We start from the raw sequence: 13,501 nt of genomic DNA, 5'->3' as shown, positions 1-13,501 counted from the left end.
AGTGCTCCCTGGCATATCTCAGGACAGTGCTCCCTGGCATATCTCAGGACAGTGCTCCCTGGCATATCTCAGGACAGTGCTCCCTGGCATATCTCAGGACAGTGCTCCCTGGCATATCCCACAACAGTGCTCCCTGGCATATCCCACAACAGTGCTCCCTGGCATATCTCAGGATAGTGCTCCCTGGCATATCCCACAACAGTGCTCCCTGGCATATCCCACAACAGTGCTCCCTGGTGACGAGGATTAGCAGACCCATGCAAAGTGCTAATACCAACTGGCACAGTCTAGAATGGCACAGTCTACAAAAGACTGATAACCTAGCGGACAATAAAGACTTTACAGACATCATCTAGGAGACTGACTGCACAAGCAGAGCAGGAACTAAGCTCAGGTGGCTGATGGAGAACACGGGGAACAGCTACACTGTACCACATCATCTCAAATACCCAGCTCTCAACAGAAAGCTGTGCCGTGGAAAGAGGCAAACAAACAGGAAAGTACAGCTTTCTGCAGGAAGGCAAACCAGCTGTCTGAAAGTGTGCATACAGAAAACGCAGCAGCCAGCCCAGTTCTCTTCCTTCTCCACACGATCATTAACCTATCGTTATCAGTATGGTCAAAGACCTAAAAAAACCTAAAGGGCTAAAGCATAAGAACGACTCCTCACCAAGAGAGAAAACATCTGCAAATAAAAACGAACCCAAAGGAGGCTTTAGAGCAGGAAAGCGCGCCAGCTGAACTACAGAAGGCAGGAGAGTGGCCTAGCACCAGCCTGAGCTGGCAGAGGAACGGCCAACTCAGTCGGCCAACTGAGACTATCTGGTTTGAGGGACAGACAGAGAATGAAGACAAACGAGTAAGTGACAGAGATCCACTGGACAAGACGACGTCACAAAGGGGTGTGGTGGTCCTCAGAGACAAGAGGAGCAAGGCCATAGGATAATAAATGAGAGTCCTGAAATTCACGAAAGGCAGTAATCTGCACACTGAACAGGCTTGGTGGAATCGCAGTCGGACATGCTGTACTCAAACACTGCAAAGCCAGAAGAAACAGTGGCTCTGTTGTACTTTCTGAGATCTAACCAGTAAGCAGATTAAGTCTCTGATGGTTTAGGCATGTAACAGCATTTAGCATAGACGGATTGGGACAAGAGTAGTCTGTCCATTACCCAGAAGCAAAAACTGAGCCTTGCCGTCTGGGAAGCTGGCTCATGAACATGAACTGTGAGGTAGAGGGAAGTGCGGCGTGGCCTAGCACTCAGGGCAGACACCCAGAGGGACTGACTGGCTTCTTGCCCAGGGGAATCCATTTCATCACTGAGATAGAAGGGATCATGAAGTCTAGAACAGTACAGCAGCGCTTTTAAACTCTCTAAAGCAACAGAAACTGTCTCAGACTTTCTGCTGGCTCCCCTGCCACCATGGGAACTGTCTTTGAGGGACTTCAGAGGGCCTTATTACAATTCTAGCATACGACGAATGCTACCCTTTGTAACTCAGATTATCACAATTACCCACTAAAATAATATGGACGAAGTTTCCTATGCGATTTACTCTTCCTTTTGGAAGTAAATGTGTATATTTAAAACAGATAATGTTTACAAAAACCCACCTGTATATTAAAAAATAACATCTTCCATTCAAGCAGTCTCATTCTGAATAGATTCTACACAGTAGCTGTCCCTTTATTTAAAGAAAGCTGACTAACTTACTTGGGACTTCTTAAATTAAGACTCCGAGATAATCCAAAACCCAATAGTTGACTATACAGATTACAACCAGGTTAAATAGGTAGCATTATTTCTCACGTATAATCGGATATCCGTCTCGGCTGGCACAGGCTGCTGCTAATATCCTTCCATTGTGAGAGAAATCAAGACAGAAACAGCCTCGTTCTCCAGCATTCAGTGAGAAGAGATGCTTGTTTGGGATACGACAGGCCTGAGAAGAATGTTTTAAACTACATGAATCAAAAATACAGTAACCCGATAACTTCCATTACCACAACTCTCCCCTAAAGTTCTTTACATATATATATATATATTAAATATAATATAAATAAATAAATATAATATATAAATTTAATATATATATATATAGAGAGAGAGAGAGAGAGAGGGAGAGAGAGAGAGACATGTACACAGAACAGTGGAAAATTACAGGAAATTCTCTTCTCAGTGCAGAAGTGGTTTCCTGTGAAATTTATATTAATTAGCACTTGATTAATCTAAAACACAAAGGATGCTCCAACACTGCTGCTGCGTTGCTTTTACACAGCCTCAGAAAGAATGCTTATCCCATGACAGGAGCTACTTTTCCTAAGGTCAGAAACATCTGAAAAACTAAAGTGCCACATAACGTCACAAACTAAATTCACGATTTATGAACGGCTGTTCTCAGGCTTGCTTTCCTCTAATGACTACCCGCTGCTGCTCTCTCCAAGACAGAGCACAGTTCTCTGACTTTCCTCAATTCTGATTTCTGTGGTTTTGATTACATATGATCAGTATGGTCTAAAAATATCATGTGGGAAATTCCAGAAATTCTGCGGTCTCACTCCTACCCTGGATATGAACGATCTCTTGTTCATGTCATGTTAGGTATTTTACTGGCCCATTAGAACTTAGCAGTTGACTAGTTATCCGGCTGACTATCATGATACCGCAAAGCCTGTGCTCAGCTGACCCGGATTGCAATAATGTTGACACCAGGCATGAAAGCAGGGGTACTGTACGTGGCTTCCTTTGAGGGCAAAGGTGAGAAGGCGGAAGTAAGCACACAGGGGGTCCTCAGTGCATAGCATCAATGCTGCTTCTCTACAAAGGCCTTTAAACATATTCATCACAATAGCCCTGTGGATAATTATTGCCAGCCGACAGTAAACACCATTAAACCCAGCTAATAAAGAGTACTCAGAGGGAGCTTGCACCCAGTAGGACCTTTCCTCCTGTACATTTGTCACAGCAGTGGTTAAAGCAGCCAGTATAGCTCACCTGGCCAGGCAGACGTTTCCACTTCACTTCCTCCTTTGAATCTTCTAGTCCAGGTTCTGTGTCCACGGAACTTGTTTCACGGTGACGTTCACAGTACACTGGTGTACCCCTTTCCTCCTGGAGAGCCATCATAGAGCGGTAAGATGGCTTTATCTAAATATATGTGGAAAACGAGAAAATGAACGTCATGTTCAATTGTTAAATTAAACATGTGTACAAACACGCACAAGCCATGGCGCACTTGTGGGAACTGGCTCACTCCTTCTGTCATGGAGTCAAGTGGAGGTCATGAGGCTTGTCACAGCTGATTCTCCTTCTTATTGTTTCTACAGTACTGTGACAGAGCCTGGTGTGGTGGCACACACCTTTAATCCCAGCCCTCGGTTGCTGGAGGCAGGGGGATCGCTGAGAGTTTGAGGACAGCCTGATTGGTCTACAGAATGAGTTACAGGGCAGCTAGACTACACAGTGAAACCCTGTCTTAGACAAAACAAAATAAAATGAAAATACTGAAAAAATGGTATGGAAACCTTTCAAAATACAGCCAGATTTTGTTTTCATTTGTATAATACTTTAAGTAAATAAAAGCTATTTGAACTATGCTTCTATAATCACAAAGCTTTAAAAGTTTGGAAAAAAATCGTACACTCCAATAGTAAAAATGGCTATAGTTCTTACTGTTATTACATTATTTGTTCTAGTTTTGAGACAGTGTTGCAGGTATCGCAGGCTGCCTTGACCTTGCTGTGTATGCACTGGGCTTTGTGTTCTCTAACCCACTTCCCACGTGCTGGCGGACAGGCTTGTACCCACACCCAGGGGCACAAAGTGTTTTTGATAGCTGTGCCCTGTGTCTACCTCTTCACAAAACTAATATAAAAAAATCTGAGATTAAAGAACAATCTATCTCACGCCTTTAATCCCAGCACTTGGGAGGCAGAGGCAGGCGGATTTCTGAGTTCCAGGCCAGCCTGGTCTACTGAGTGAGTTCCAGGATAGCCAGGGCTACACAGAGAAACCCTGTCTCGAAAAAACAAAAAAACAAACAAACAAAAAAAAACAAAAAACAAAAATAAAAAACAACAATCTATCCCCTGAGATATTTTATTTAACTCCATTTAGACCAATGGAAATCAGCCCTGTGCTCATAGCACATTACATCAGCTGTGGGATGTGAAACTCACCTGAAAGGTTAATAGTAAAAAGACAAAAGCTTCATCTTCGGATCCTTTATGATGAGATCATGGATAATGTTTATCTGAAGACAACAGCAGTACAAATGCTATCTCTGCTGATTATCTGAATGACTCCCATGTGAAAAATGCAAACCAGAGGTCTGCAGAGTGCAGCCCATGTGTGACATCTGTTCCATTACTGCTACAAATAAAGATATACTGCACACCCGAAGGCCTTCTGTCTTACTGTTTCTGTGGCTGCTCTCTCACCTGACGGGGAGTAGCTGTAACCTGCAGAGTCTGGCTCAAGGCCTACACTGTATTTCTTGCCCTTTATAATAAAAGGTTTCCCAGGACCAACTTTTCATCTTTTTATTTTTAACTACAAAATATGAAAGTATGTCAAAAGAGTTTTTTTAAACAATGAAGTCTACTTTAAAACTTAAAGTTCATCTAACTATCAACTGTTATAAACTTAATGTATAAGCTAAAAATCTGTTAAAATAATTCTGAGAGCTGAGATTTTTAAACATGGAAAATACATTATGTCATCCTTAATTTTAACTGAGGAGATACATTTATATATACTATTAACTTACACAGTCCGGGACTTTCAATCCTCGTACGGTTACATACAATGTTGATGGATAACGATTTCTTGGACACTTGGACCACCATTCAAAAACCTCAACAACATTTAGCTGGGATCGAGGCTTAGTAGGTGGGTAGTAGAGCTGCAGGCGAAGTTTCGAGTTGATGTTTGCATTCCCATTGGCTCCCAGAAGCTTAAAGTAAGAATTTGTGTAAATTATTAGCTTTTCTGAAAGGGTGAGATTGGTTAGGTTTATGAAGAAAAAGGCAGATGAGCCTAGCGGTTAGGCACTCTGGGCTCCTTTTGACAAGTGGCTTTGGCAACACTGCCTACAAGCACTCTTTTCCGCATAAGTGACTGCAGACTGTGCAAGTGCTTACACCGTGGTGCCAGGAGGCACGCTGCAGAAACAATGAGGACAGCGCACACTTGTCTGAGCTAATCCTGGGAAGGAGTCATGTACACACCACTGACCACAGACGTGCTTCCTACTTGTCAGTTATTTTTCTTAAATCTCCTGCGGTCTTCCATATGCTCCGCAAGTGTCTGCTACTACAGATACGTCCCTCTCGTCCTCCTCCTCCTTTCCACTGGAAGGTAACCTACCCAGACTGAACTCTGGAGCTCAAGCAGCTCTTGAGCTTGTGACTACCCTGCCTCAGCCTCTGCAGTAGCTGGAGCTCCAAGACTACATTCATACTTTTCATGGATAAAATAATTTGCTTTACAGTCTTTAAGATTCGAGATCATTCTAAGATAAGTTAATTCTAACTGTCCACTTCATTTTTCAATATTTTAGTCTACCTTCTTTGAAAAAGCCAATTAAACAAAAACCAAGATAAGCAGGTAGATGGGGATTCTAGGAAAAGTTTAAAATCTGCGCAGTGCAGACGAAGCTTTCTGTTCCTACTTAATGGGAGAAGAGGAAATGTTGTAGAGTGAGCGCTGTGTACACTGTCAATCTGGAGTGGAACGAGACATCCCTTTGTACCTCAGTGATTACAGTACAGCGTGACGTTCCTGGGGCAGCTCAGCGGTTACGGGTGGCCAGAAGCGGAAGCACAGGCGTTAAGTGCAGGACACTAAGTAGCTACTGTTGCCTGACATGACTTGGAGAGACAGGGGAAAAAAGAGAAAGGGAGACTCCGTGTAGAGCTGTCCCAAACACCTGTGACGGTGGGACACTCTATACAGAGTGAGCACATGGGACTGTCGAGTCCTCAAGTGTGCTGGCGCAGCTATGCAAGTGAAGTCTTCGTTATGCTTAATTTCACTTAATCTGCAATGGACCTGCTACGTGTTACTCATGGTTGTATGCTCGTGAGACTGTGCAGACAATATGAAAACTACGAGGCAGGAGAAGGCTATGAAGAACAGAAAATGAAAGTGGGTTTAAGAAAAGTGACTCTGAAGAAACTGTGAGATGGGATTACATTAGGAGCTAGGGACCAATCTTGAAGGAATGGGATAACCAAAGCATGGGACGGTGCTGCCAAGAAAGTAGAGACAGCAGGGACATCACAGAAACATCGTGTTAAACACATGTATGCTTGACAAAGGAACAAGCGACAGATGTTCTCACGTGGCAAACAGAGAAACATTCGTGATTCATCTGGAGAAGTTTTGGTGGCAGAGGCAAAATTCAGATTGTGGCTTGCTCAAGACAAATCATCAAGGAAACATACACAGCAAATGTAGTGAGTTCCCTACAGTCTTGGGAGAGCATGAAGAGACCATGGATTTACGTGCTTGGGGAGTGGGGCTGTGCTCAATGGGCAAACAAGAGTTTAAAACTGAGTTAAACAGCATTTGCCTTTAAATGAGCTCTGCACACTCTGCAGAGGCCATTCACTGTCGCCCAAAGCACGACTTTAAGGATTCCCCAGCTCCCATACTTTTTAAAGTTGTTTTGATATTGTCTAGACAATGTAGTTTATACTAGTGTGTTGCTTAGCCAAGTAAACAATTCAGGCTAAGAAATCCCTAATGAGCATACCATGACTATAAAGGGTGTACTATAGCTAGCTCTACTGAGCTTCATTATTGCATGGTTAAAACAGCCACAGACAAATTCTACAAGATTGAAAGTACTGGAGACCAAAGACATAAGTGAAAATTAACATATGTTTAGTGGAGCATTGCAAAAGCTGGATGGCCCTGAATCCTCCAGCACAGATCCTGAGACATGTACATCTGAACTTGTTTAAGTTGATCTCAAATGTTTACCACTCATGTCAGGAAATCCTTCAGTGGACATTCACCCCTGTGTGTGTCTGTGTGTGCTGGGAGACAGTGACCTCGAGAAAGCCCAAGGGAATTATGTAATACATCTAATAAATAATTAGATGTGTGTGTGTGTGTGTATGTGTGTGTGCGCGCACATAGATAAAATAAAAACTAAAACTGTTCAAAAATTAATCCAAACAAAATTACTGATAACTTTGTAAAGCTTATAGTACAATGAAGGAAAAGACACACAGTATCAACCATGAAAACACAGAATCCATTCCCCGTTATGGAGACAGGGATAGACTCCAGAATTAATTTCTTCTGACAATGGCTCAATATGGATGAATTAAAATCCACATGATCTTGAAGAGTAAAAAATAAAATGCTGTGCCATCTGTGGTGTTCTAGCTGTAGCTTAGGCTACACAGCAGGTCTGCACACAGCAGGTCTGCACAAGCCATCATGCAGCTCCTGGTAAACTGCTTTTTGTTTAAAACATAGCATACACTCTGCAGTGTTCTTTGAAACCTAGTACCGGCTCAAGCCCTCCCATCTACCACTGCTGAGGTTATGAGGTTGAGGGATTCAGGGTTGCTGACTGAACAAAGGCTCATAAACTGAAAGGGCTGAATACATACCTCATACACTGACCACCAGAGGGCAGGACTCATGTGTCTCTGAGGACAATATCCCCAGAGTCAAAAAATATAAATAGTGCACTGTGGCTAATCAATCAGTATTTTAGACTTTTAATAGCTTTACTAAGAGTTGAGTTAAGAAACTCTTAGAGACTGAAACGACTTAGTGGAAAACGGCAATCAAACTTAGAAGAGATCATTTCAAATATGTTTAAAAGAACAGGTGAAAAACGTACCTTAAGAAATGCCCAGGCAATTTTCCGAAAGCCACACTCTTGGTTTTGAACCTCAGAGTTATTCTTGATTTCATCCATGCTTAAAAAGTCAAGAATCTGTAGATACATTTAAAAAAGTTATTTCATAGATTAACAGACTGTCTAAATTTTAATAGTCTCTATTGATACATTATCATCTGGCACCCATAGAGCATACTACAACATTAAATTCTCCATATTAAATTCTCACATTACCACATAACAACCTATTAAAATCAACAACTCATACTTGTATGCATAAGTATTTACTAAAATTATTTTTAAATTCATACCTCAAAGAACAGAATGACTTTTGGACACTCTTCAAACTCTCGAAGCAAATAGGGAAAATTTTCATTAAAAATAACTTGCTCCTCCCACTCCGGAAGCCTTGACTTTAGCTTTTTAAAGTCATATGGCTGTGTCATAATAGGGAGAATATAGTCCACGTTGTCTTTCTCATAATAAGATGAAACAGGACGTTCACTGTTCAAAGACAAAGCTTCCATTATTATAATTCATTACGTATTTTTTAGAGGGTAACACTGAGGGGAAAAATTACGTAGCCCATAAAATGCAAATAATAGCTATAATGGCACAAAAACAAAAATAATTTTCTTTAACATCTAAAAGTCATACATTTTATAAAACATTAGAAGTAATGGTGTCTTCTTACAATCTTGCATTCTGTTTTGGTTCTTTGGGTCAGATAAATAATTTATTATAAAAGTAGAATGAGAAAGGTATAATTAACCTTCAATATACAGAGCTAAAACACATCAACTCCTTCAGCAGCTTAACTGAGATTATGATAAAATGCATAGTAAGTCTAAATAATAATGTAAAAAGAACTTTTATACTGTCATATTGTCTGTATGTACTAACACAACTAAGCAGATGCATTCTCTTTTTTGTAATAATCTTAATGTAATTTGAAGTAAATACTTTTCTGAATTAGTATAATCTAGTATAATGTGTGGAGAAATTTTAATCCAGAAACATAGCTCCTCTAATCACATCCAATGACCTTGTAGGACTTTGTGATCTGACTGGAATGCAGACATGTCCTTAGTACACACCTTTAATCTTAAACAATGACGTCCAATTGAGGGACAGACAAAGTGATGAATCAGAGAAAGATTTGACAGTATAGGATATGCCCAACTCTCAACAAGAACAGCACAGGAAAGAGAAGCTATTTAAAAGGAGTGCAGGGAGAGTGTTCAGTCAGTTGGGAGTCAGTTCTGGTCCACACAGTTGAATTCAGTCAGTCAGTGAGTGCAGGCAGTAGAGTTGAGCTCCTTATTGGTGAGTTCGTGTACTTCTGTGCAGGTCAGCAGAGATGGTTTTACTGGGACAGTTTTATAGAGACAAGTTGCAGAAAGAACAAGCTAGACACAGGTGAAGACAGAATGATCCAGAGAATGAGAAGGAGCCAGAAGATTAGAACATATTGCTAGAATTAGTTTGAGGCCAAGCAGAGCAATTCAGTCAGAATCTGACAGAAGCCCGATTGAGTAAATCATCTTGGAGGGGAATTTGAGCCAGAAAAGCTGAGTTGAACCAGCCATCCAGAGTTCAGAAAGAACTAGAAAGGGTGAGCTTATTCAGCAGTAAGTCTCTGAGATGACAATTACATCTGACAAATAAAAGTTACTTTTACAGTAACAATTTAGTATATTAGCTTTTAAACCTATGTATGTGTATCCTATTATATATACTATATCCTATGGGTTCAAATACGGCTTCTCTCTAGATACAACCTTAGGGGAAAGCATATTCAAGATACATTTGTAGCACTCCAGGCCCATGTAACACACTAATTTCAATGGAAAGGATGAGGCTAAAGATGAGAACAATTACAAATGTTACCATGCCAATTTATGACCTAATTAGTAAGCTTGACAAACTCTATATTCAAGATGGTGCATTCCTTCCATTTCTTCTGTAAAGCTTACTGATCGAGCTGAGGAACACCTACAACCATAGCACTAGTCTCTGACATCAGCCCACAGTTCTCTGCCTACTAGCTTTCAGCCACGAGGGGCAGCAGAGAGGATTTCTAGTGCACAGTTTCAACCGGAAGGCGCTGTAATTTTAGAATCACCTGTCATCTTTCTTGACGTACTGGCCAGTGTGCTCATCAACCACATGGATCTTTACCATTGGGTGAGAAATCATAAAGTCAGATTTAAGTCTATCGGTTCGGTGAATGTAGACTCCCATGACGAGGTCATCATCCAGCAAACACTTGGGATGAATTGGGCTGTCTCGGCTTGTTATCTCATGAACACCATCTCCATTAGTGTCTTCATTATCATTTGAAACTAAAGCAGGAAGAAAAGTCAGTAATAATCGGTCTCATACTTAGGAGTTACATATAGTTAATCTTACAGTCTATTGTCTTACTCTCTTAACAGAAGAACTTCAAGGGAAAAGAAAGGCCATTGTTGGCTTTCACTCACCAAGATAACCACTTGTAATTCTAAAATCTGTGGTTTAAAAAATAATTTTTTATGCCACAATGCACTACAAATCATTCCTTGTACAGTTAAATAAAAACCTATAAACTCATTATATATACCCATATATATTTGTGAATAATTCATCATTAACAAATGAACATCTTACTCTGGTGAATAAAGATATGCAATGTATCCTGAATTATTTTTAAAGTATATCCTTCAGTTTTAAGAACTAAAGTTTCTAGACTCCCATTATCCCACAAAGGCACATAATTTTTATTTAATTTGAGTAACAAACCTGCTTTAGTCTTCTTCTTTGTCTTCTTGGGTTTGGGCTTTGCGTTCTCTGGTACAGTGGCATCCACTTTCTGTTCTGTTGAGCATATTCCCTCCATGTGGTGAGATTCCTCAGGGGCACCTTCTTTCTTTTGTTCCCCTTCAACTGCACTGTCACAGACATCTGAGGGACTGAAGCATAGCCCAAGAACGAATCACTACAAATGATTTTGATAATTGTTGTTCATTGTATAGCAGAGTGAGAGATGAACAGAAGCAAGGATAATACACCATGTTCCTGTAAAAATGTCACCATCTGATACTTCTTATACAATAAAATGCCTGTCAAACTAGGAGTCACAGATAATATTTTACACCCAATGAAGAGTTACAAAGCAAAACTATGAACTCCACAGACTAACCTCATACTGAGGAGGCTCAGGCATGAGACCCACACACCTGAGGCCTCCGTCAGCTACTGTCTGAAAACAAACAACGGGAAAATAAAATAGTATTTTATGAATATGGACCTATATTATTTAGAATTCGAAAGCATCCCCAGCCTGCTGCTAACTAAATGATTAGTGAATACATTTCTAAATGATTTAAAACATAAAAATTTTTTTCAAAGTTTGTTCTAAGAAAATTCAGCCATACAACTTTTGATTTCTGGATAAAAGTGCATTGCTTTTGTTCTCTAGGGGCAGGTGTAAGACTACATTTTTCAGAATTCTTGATAAAAATAAAATTTGTACCACATACAAACAGTAAGAGGTAGCAGCCTGGACCAGAAGCTATCCTATAGGAGTTTGTTCATAATTTATGAAGTAAAAAAATATGCCTTTAAATAATAAATAATTAACTTCTAACATATTCATTTATCTTTCAAAAAGAAACATTGGGAAATAAAAAGATTAGATAAATACTTCATCGTAGATATTCCTGAATACTATGCTATTTTATTAGTCACAAAATACTACTGTTAAAGAACAACAAACTTTGCATGCCACCATAAGGTACGGCATGGTTTGAATTAAACTGGAGAATGTTCATTTCCATGCCAATGTGGTAATGATTTACAGGACACTGTGAAGAATGGCCTGTAAGACAGCCATGGCTGACCTTTGCTTCTTAATGTTCAAGGATCTCCTTCTCTGAGAGTACTGGCTGGGTCTTGTCACCTACTTCCAATAGGATATAGGAACAATATATGCTATTTAAAAAAGATTCACTTCTGTCTTGCTATCACTCTCTCAGAACGTCGATCTGGGGAAGAAAGTTGCCACCTGAGTGAGGAGTTCCCACTGGATCAATCCATGTGGCTTAGAACTTATATCTCTGACTAGAAGCCACCAGGAGGGCTGCCTGAGGCCCGTCTGCAGACTCATGATGATGCACAGGAGCATCTCTTCTGAGGCTCCTGTGGAGAGCTGGGGATCATTTGTTACATCTGTCCCTGGCTAGCATCCTGACTGGAGCTTGTGAGAGAGAACCTGTGAAGCCAGAGGAGTCGTCTGTACAGCAGGAAGTGTTAGACAAGTACATTAAGTTATTATATTCTGGGCTAAGTTTTTCACAGTGCCAACAGACAGATAATTCTTATATAACATATCCTTGAAGCACTGTTCATCTGGATATAGGGTTTTTTTTTGGCTGAGAGCTTAAGGGAAAATAACTTAGACTGCTAAAGGCTAGTCACATAACGACTGATAAAGTCACTGGCCAAGTACAAGTTGCTCATGTAAATGATGATTGCAGGGGAAAAGAGGTTATACCACTTGGAAGACAGTTTAAAAATCTCACTACTTCTTACAGAGAACTTATAAATGTGAATACAGTCTCAGAAACACACACACACACACATATATAAGCATCATACATAAAAATAGACTATATTAAATTGGCAATAGTTATTATCGTTGATAATTATTCTACAGGGAACAAATATTATCTGTATGATAAGGAAGAAACATCTAGATTAGCATATCTAACGTCAAAAAAGAAATGTGTGTGTGTGCGCGCGCAAGTGCGCGTGCATGCGTGCGTGCAAAGTGGCCTTCAGAGACAGGATTTCACCATGATGTTCTGGAAGGCTTCAACTCCACTATGTGGTGCAGACTGGCCTTGAACTAGAGATTATCCTGCCTTAGTGCCCAAGTGCTGGGCTATCTGTATGAATCATAGACTCCGTGTATGAGCCACCATATTCAGCAGGCCTGTTACTTCCATAGCAGTTGTAAGTGGGTAAATATGGACCGGCTGAAGGTAGACTGTTAGTATTATGGCTCAGCCTCTTACATCACTCAGCTTCTTAGAAGAAATGGGATAGTGCCAGTACTGTCCCTGCTGGGGCTGCTGTGAAGACTCAGAGTATATTCTCAGAAAGCACAGGCACTGCATAAAGGCTGGCAAGCTATCACTGCAGTGGCAGTGTTGCTAAGCACAGCACTTTCTTAAATTACAGAGTGTGTCTGTGTGTCTATGTGAAGACACTAGTGTATGTCTCTATATGTCTATGTGAAGACACTAGAATGTGTCTGTGTGTCAACGTGAGGACACTTGAGTGCGTCTGTGTGTGCCGATGTGAATACACTAAAATGGGTCTGTGTGAGTGTGTGTGTTGACATGAAGACACTAGAGTGTGTCTGTTGTGTGTCAATGTGAAGACACTAGAGTGTGTGTGTGTGTTGATGTAAAGACACTAGAGTGTCTGTGTGTGTCGATGTGAAGACACTAGAGTGTGTCTGTGTGTGTCAATGTGAAGACACTAGAGTGTGTCTGTGTGTGTCAATGTGAAGACACTAGAGTGTGTCTGTGTGTGTCGATGTGAAGACACTAGAGTGTGTCTGTGTGTGTCGATGTGAAGACACTTAGAG

The 13,501-nt window shown here is 40.6% G+C and overlaps 1 protein-coding gene across 4 annotated transcripts in view; it reads right to left on the bottom strand.

Annotated features, from left to right (window-relative positions):
* The window catches only part of Ahi1 (Abelson helper integration site 1), a 132,620-nt gene that overhangs the window by 110,002 nt on the left and 9,117 nt on the right, over window positions 1–13,501 (bottom strand). For all 4 annotated transcript variants that reach the window (XR_003837779.1, XM_021174724.2, XM_021174723.2 and 1 more), the window contains exons 3-9: window positions 10,648–10,817; window positions 9,992–10,211; window positions 8,178–8,370; window positions 7,867–7,962; window positions 4,771–4,956; window positions 2,997–3,149; window positions 1,812–1,944 (exon numbers count right to left, since the gene is read on the bottom strand). Coding sequence is in view for 3 of the 4 variants with exons in the window: in XM_021174724.2 (XP_021030383.1) it covers window positions 1,812–1,944; window positions 2,997–3,149; window positions 4,771–4,956; window positions 7,867–7,962; window positions 8,178–8,370; window positions 9,992–10,211; window positions 10,648–10,817 (1,151 nt within the window). In the remaining variant the exon portion in view is untranslated. The remainder of the gene's footprint in view (window positions 1–1,811; window positions 1,945–2,996; window positions 3,150–4,770; window positions 4,957–7,866; window positions 7,963–8,177; window positions 8,371–9,991; window positions 10,212–10,647; window positions 10,818–13,501) is intronic.

Source organism: Mus caroli, chromosome 10, assembly GCF_900094665.2.
Source record: "Mus caroli chromosome 10, CAROLI_EIJ_v1.1, whole genome shotgun sequence".
In the NCBI taxonomy this organism is placed as follows: Eukaryota; Metazoa; Chordata; class Mammalia; order Rodentia; family Muridae; genus Mus; species Mus caroli.
This window is presented reverse-complemented; position numbering and strand designations above follow the sequence as displayed.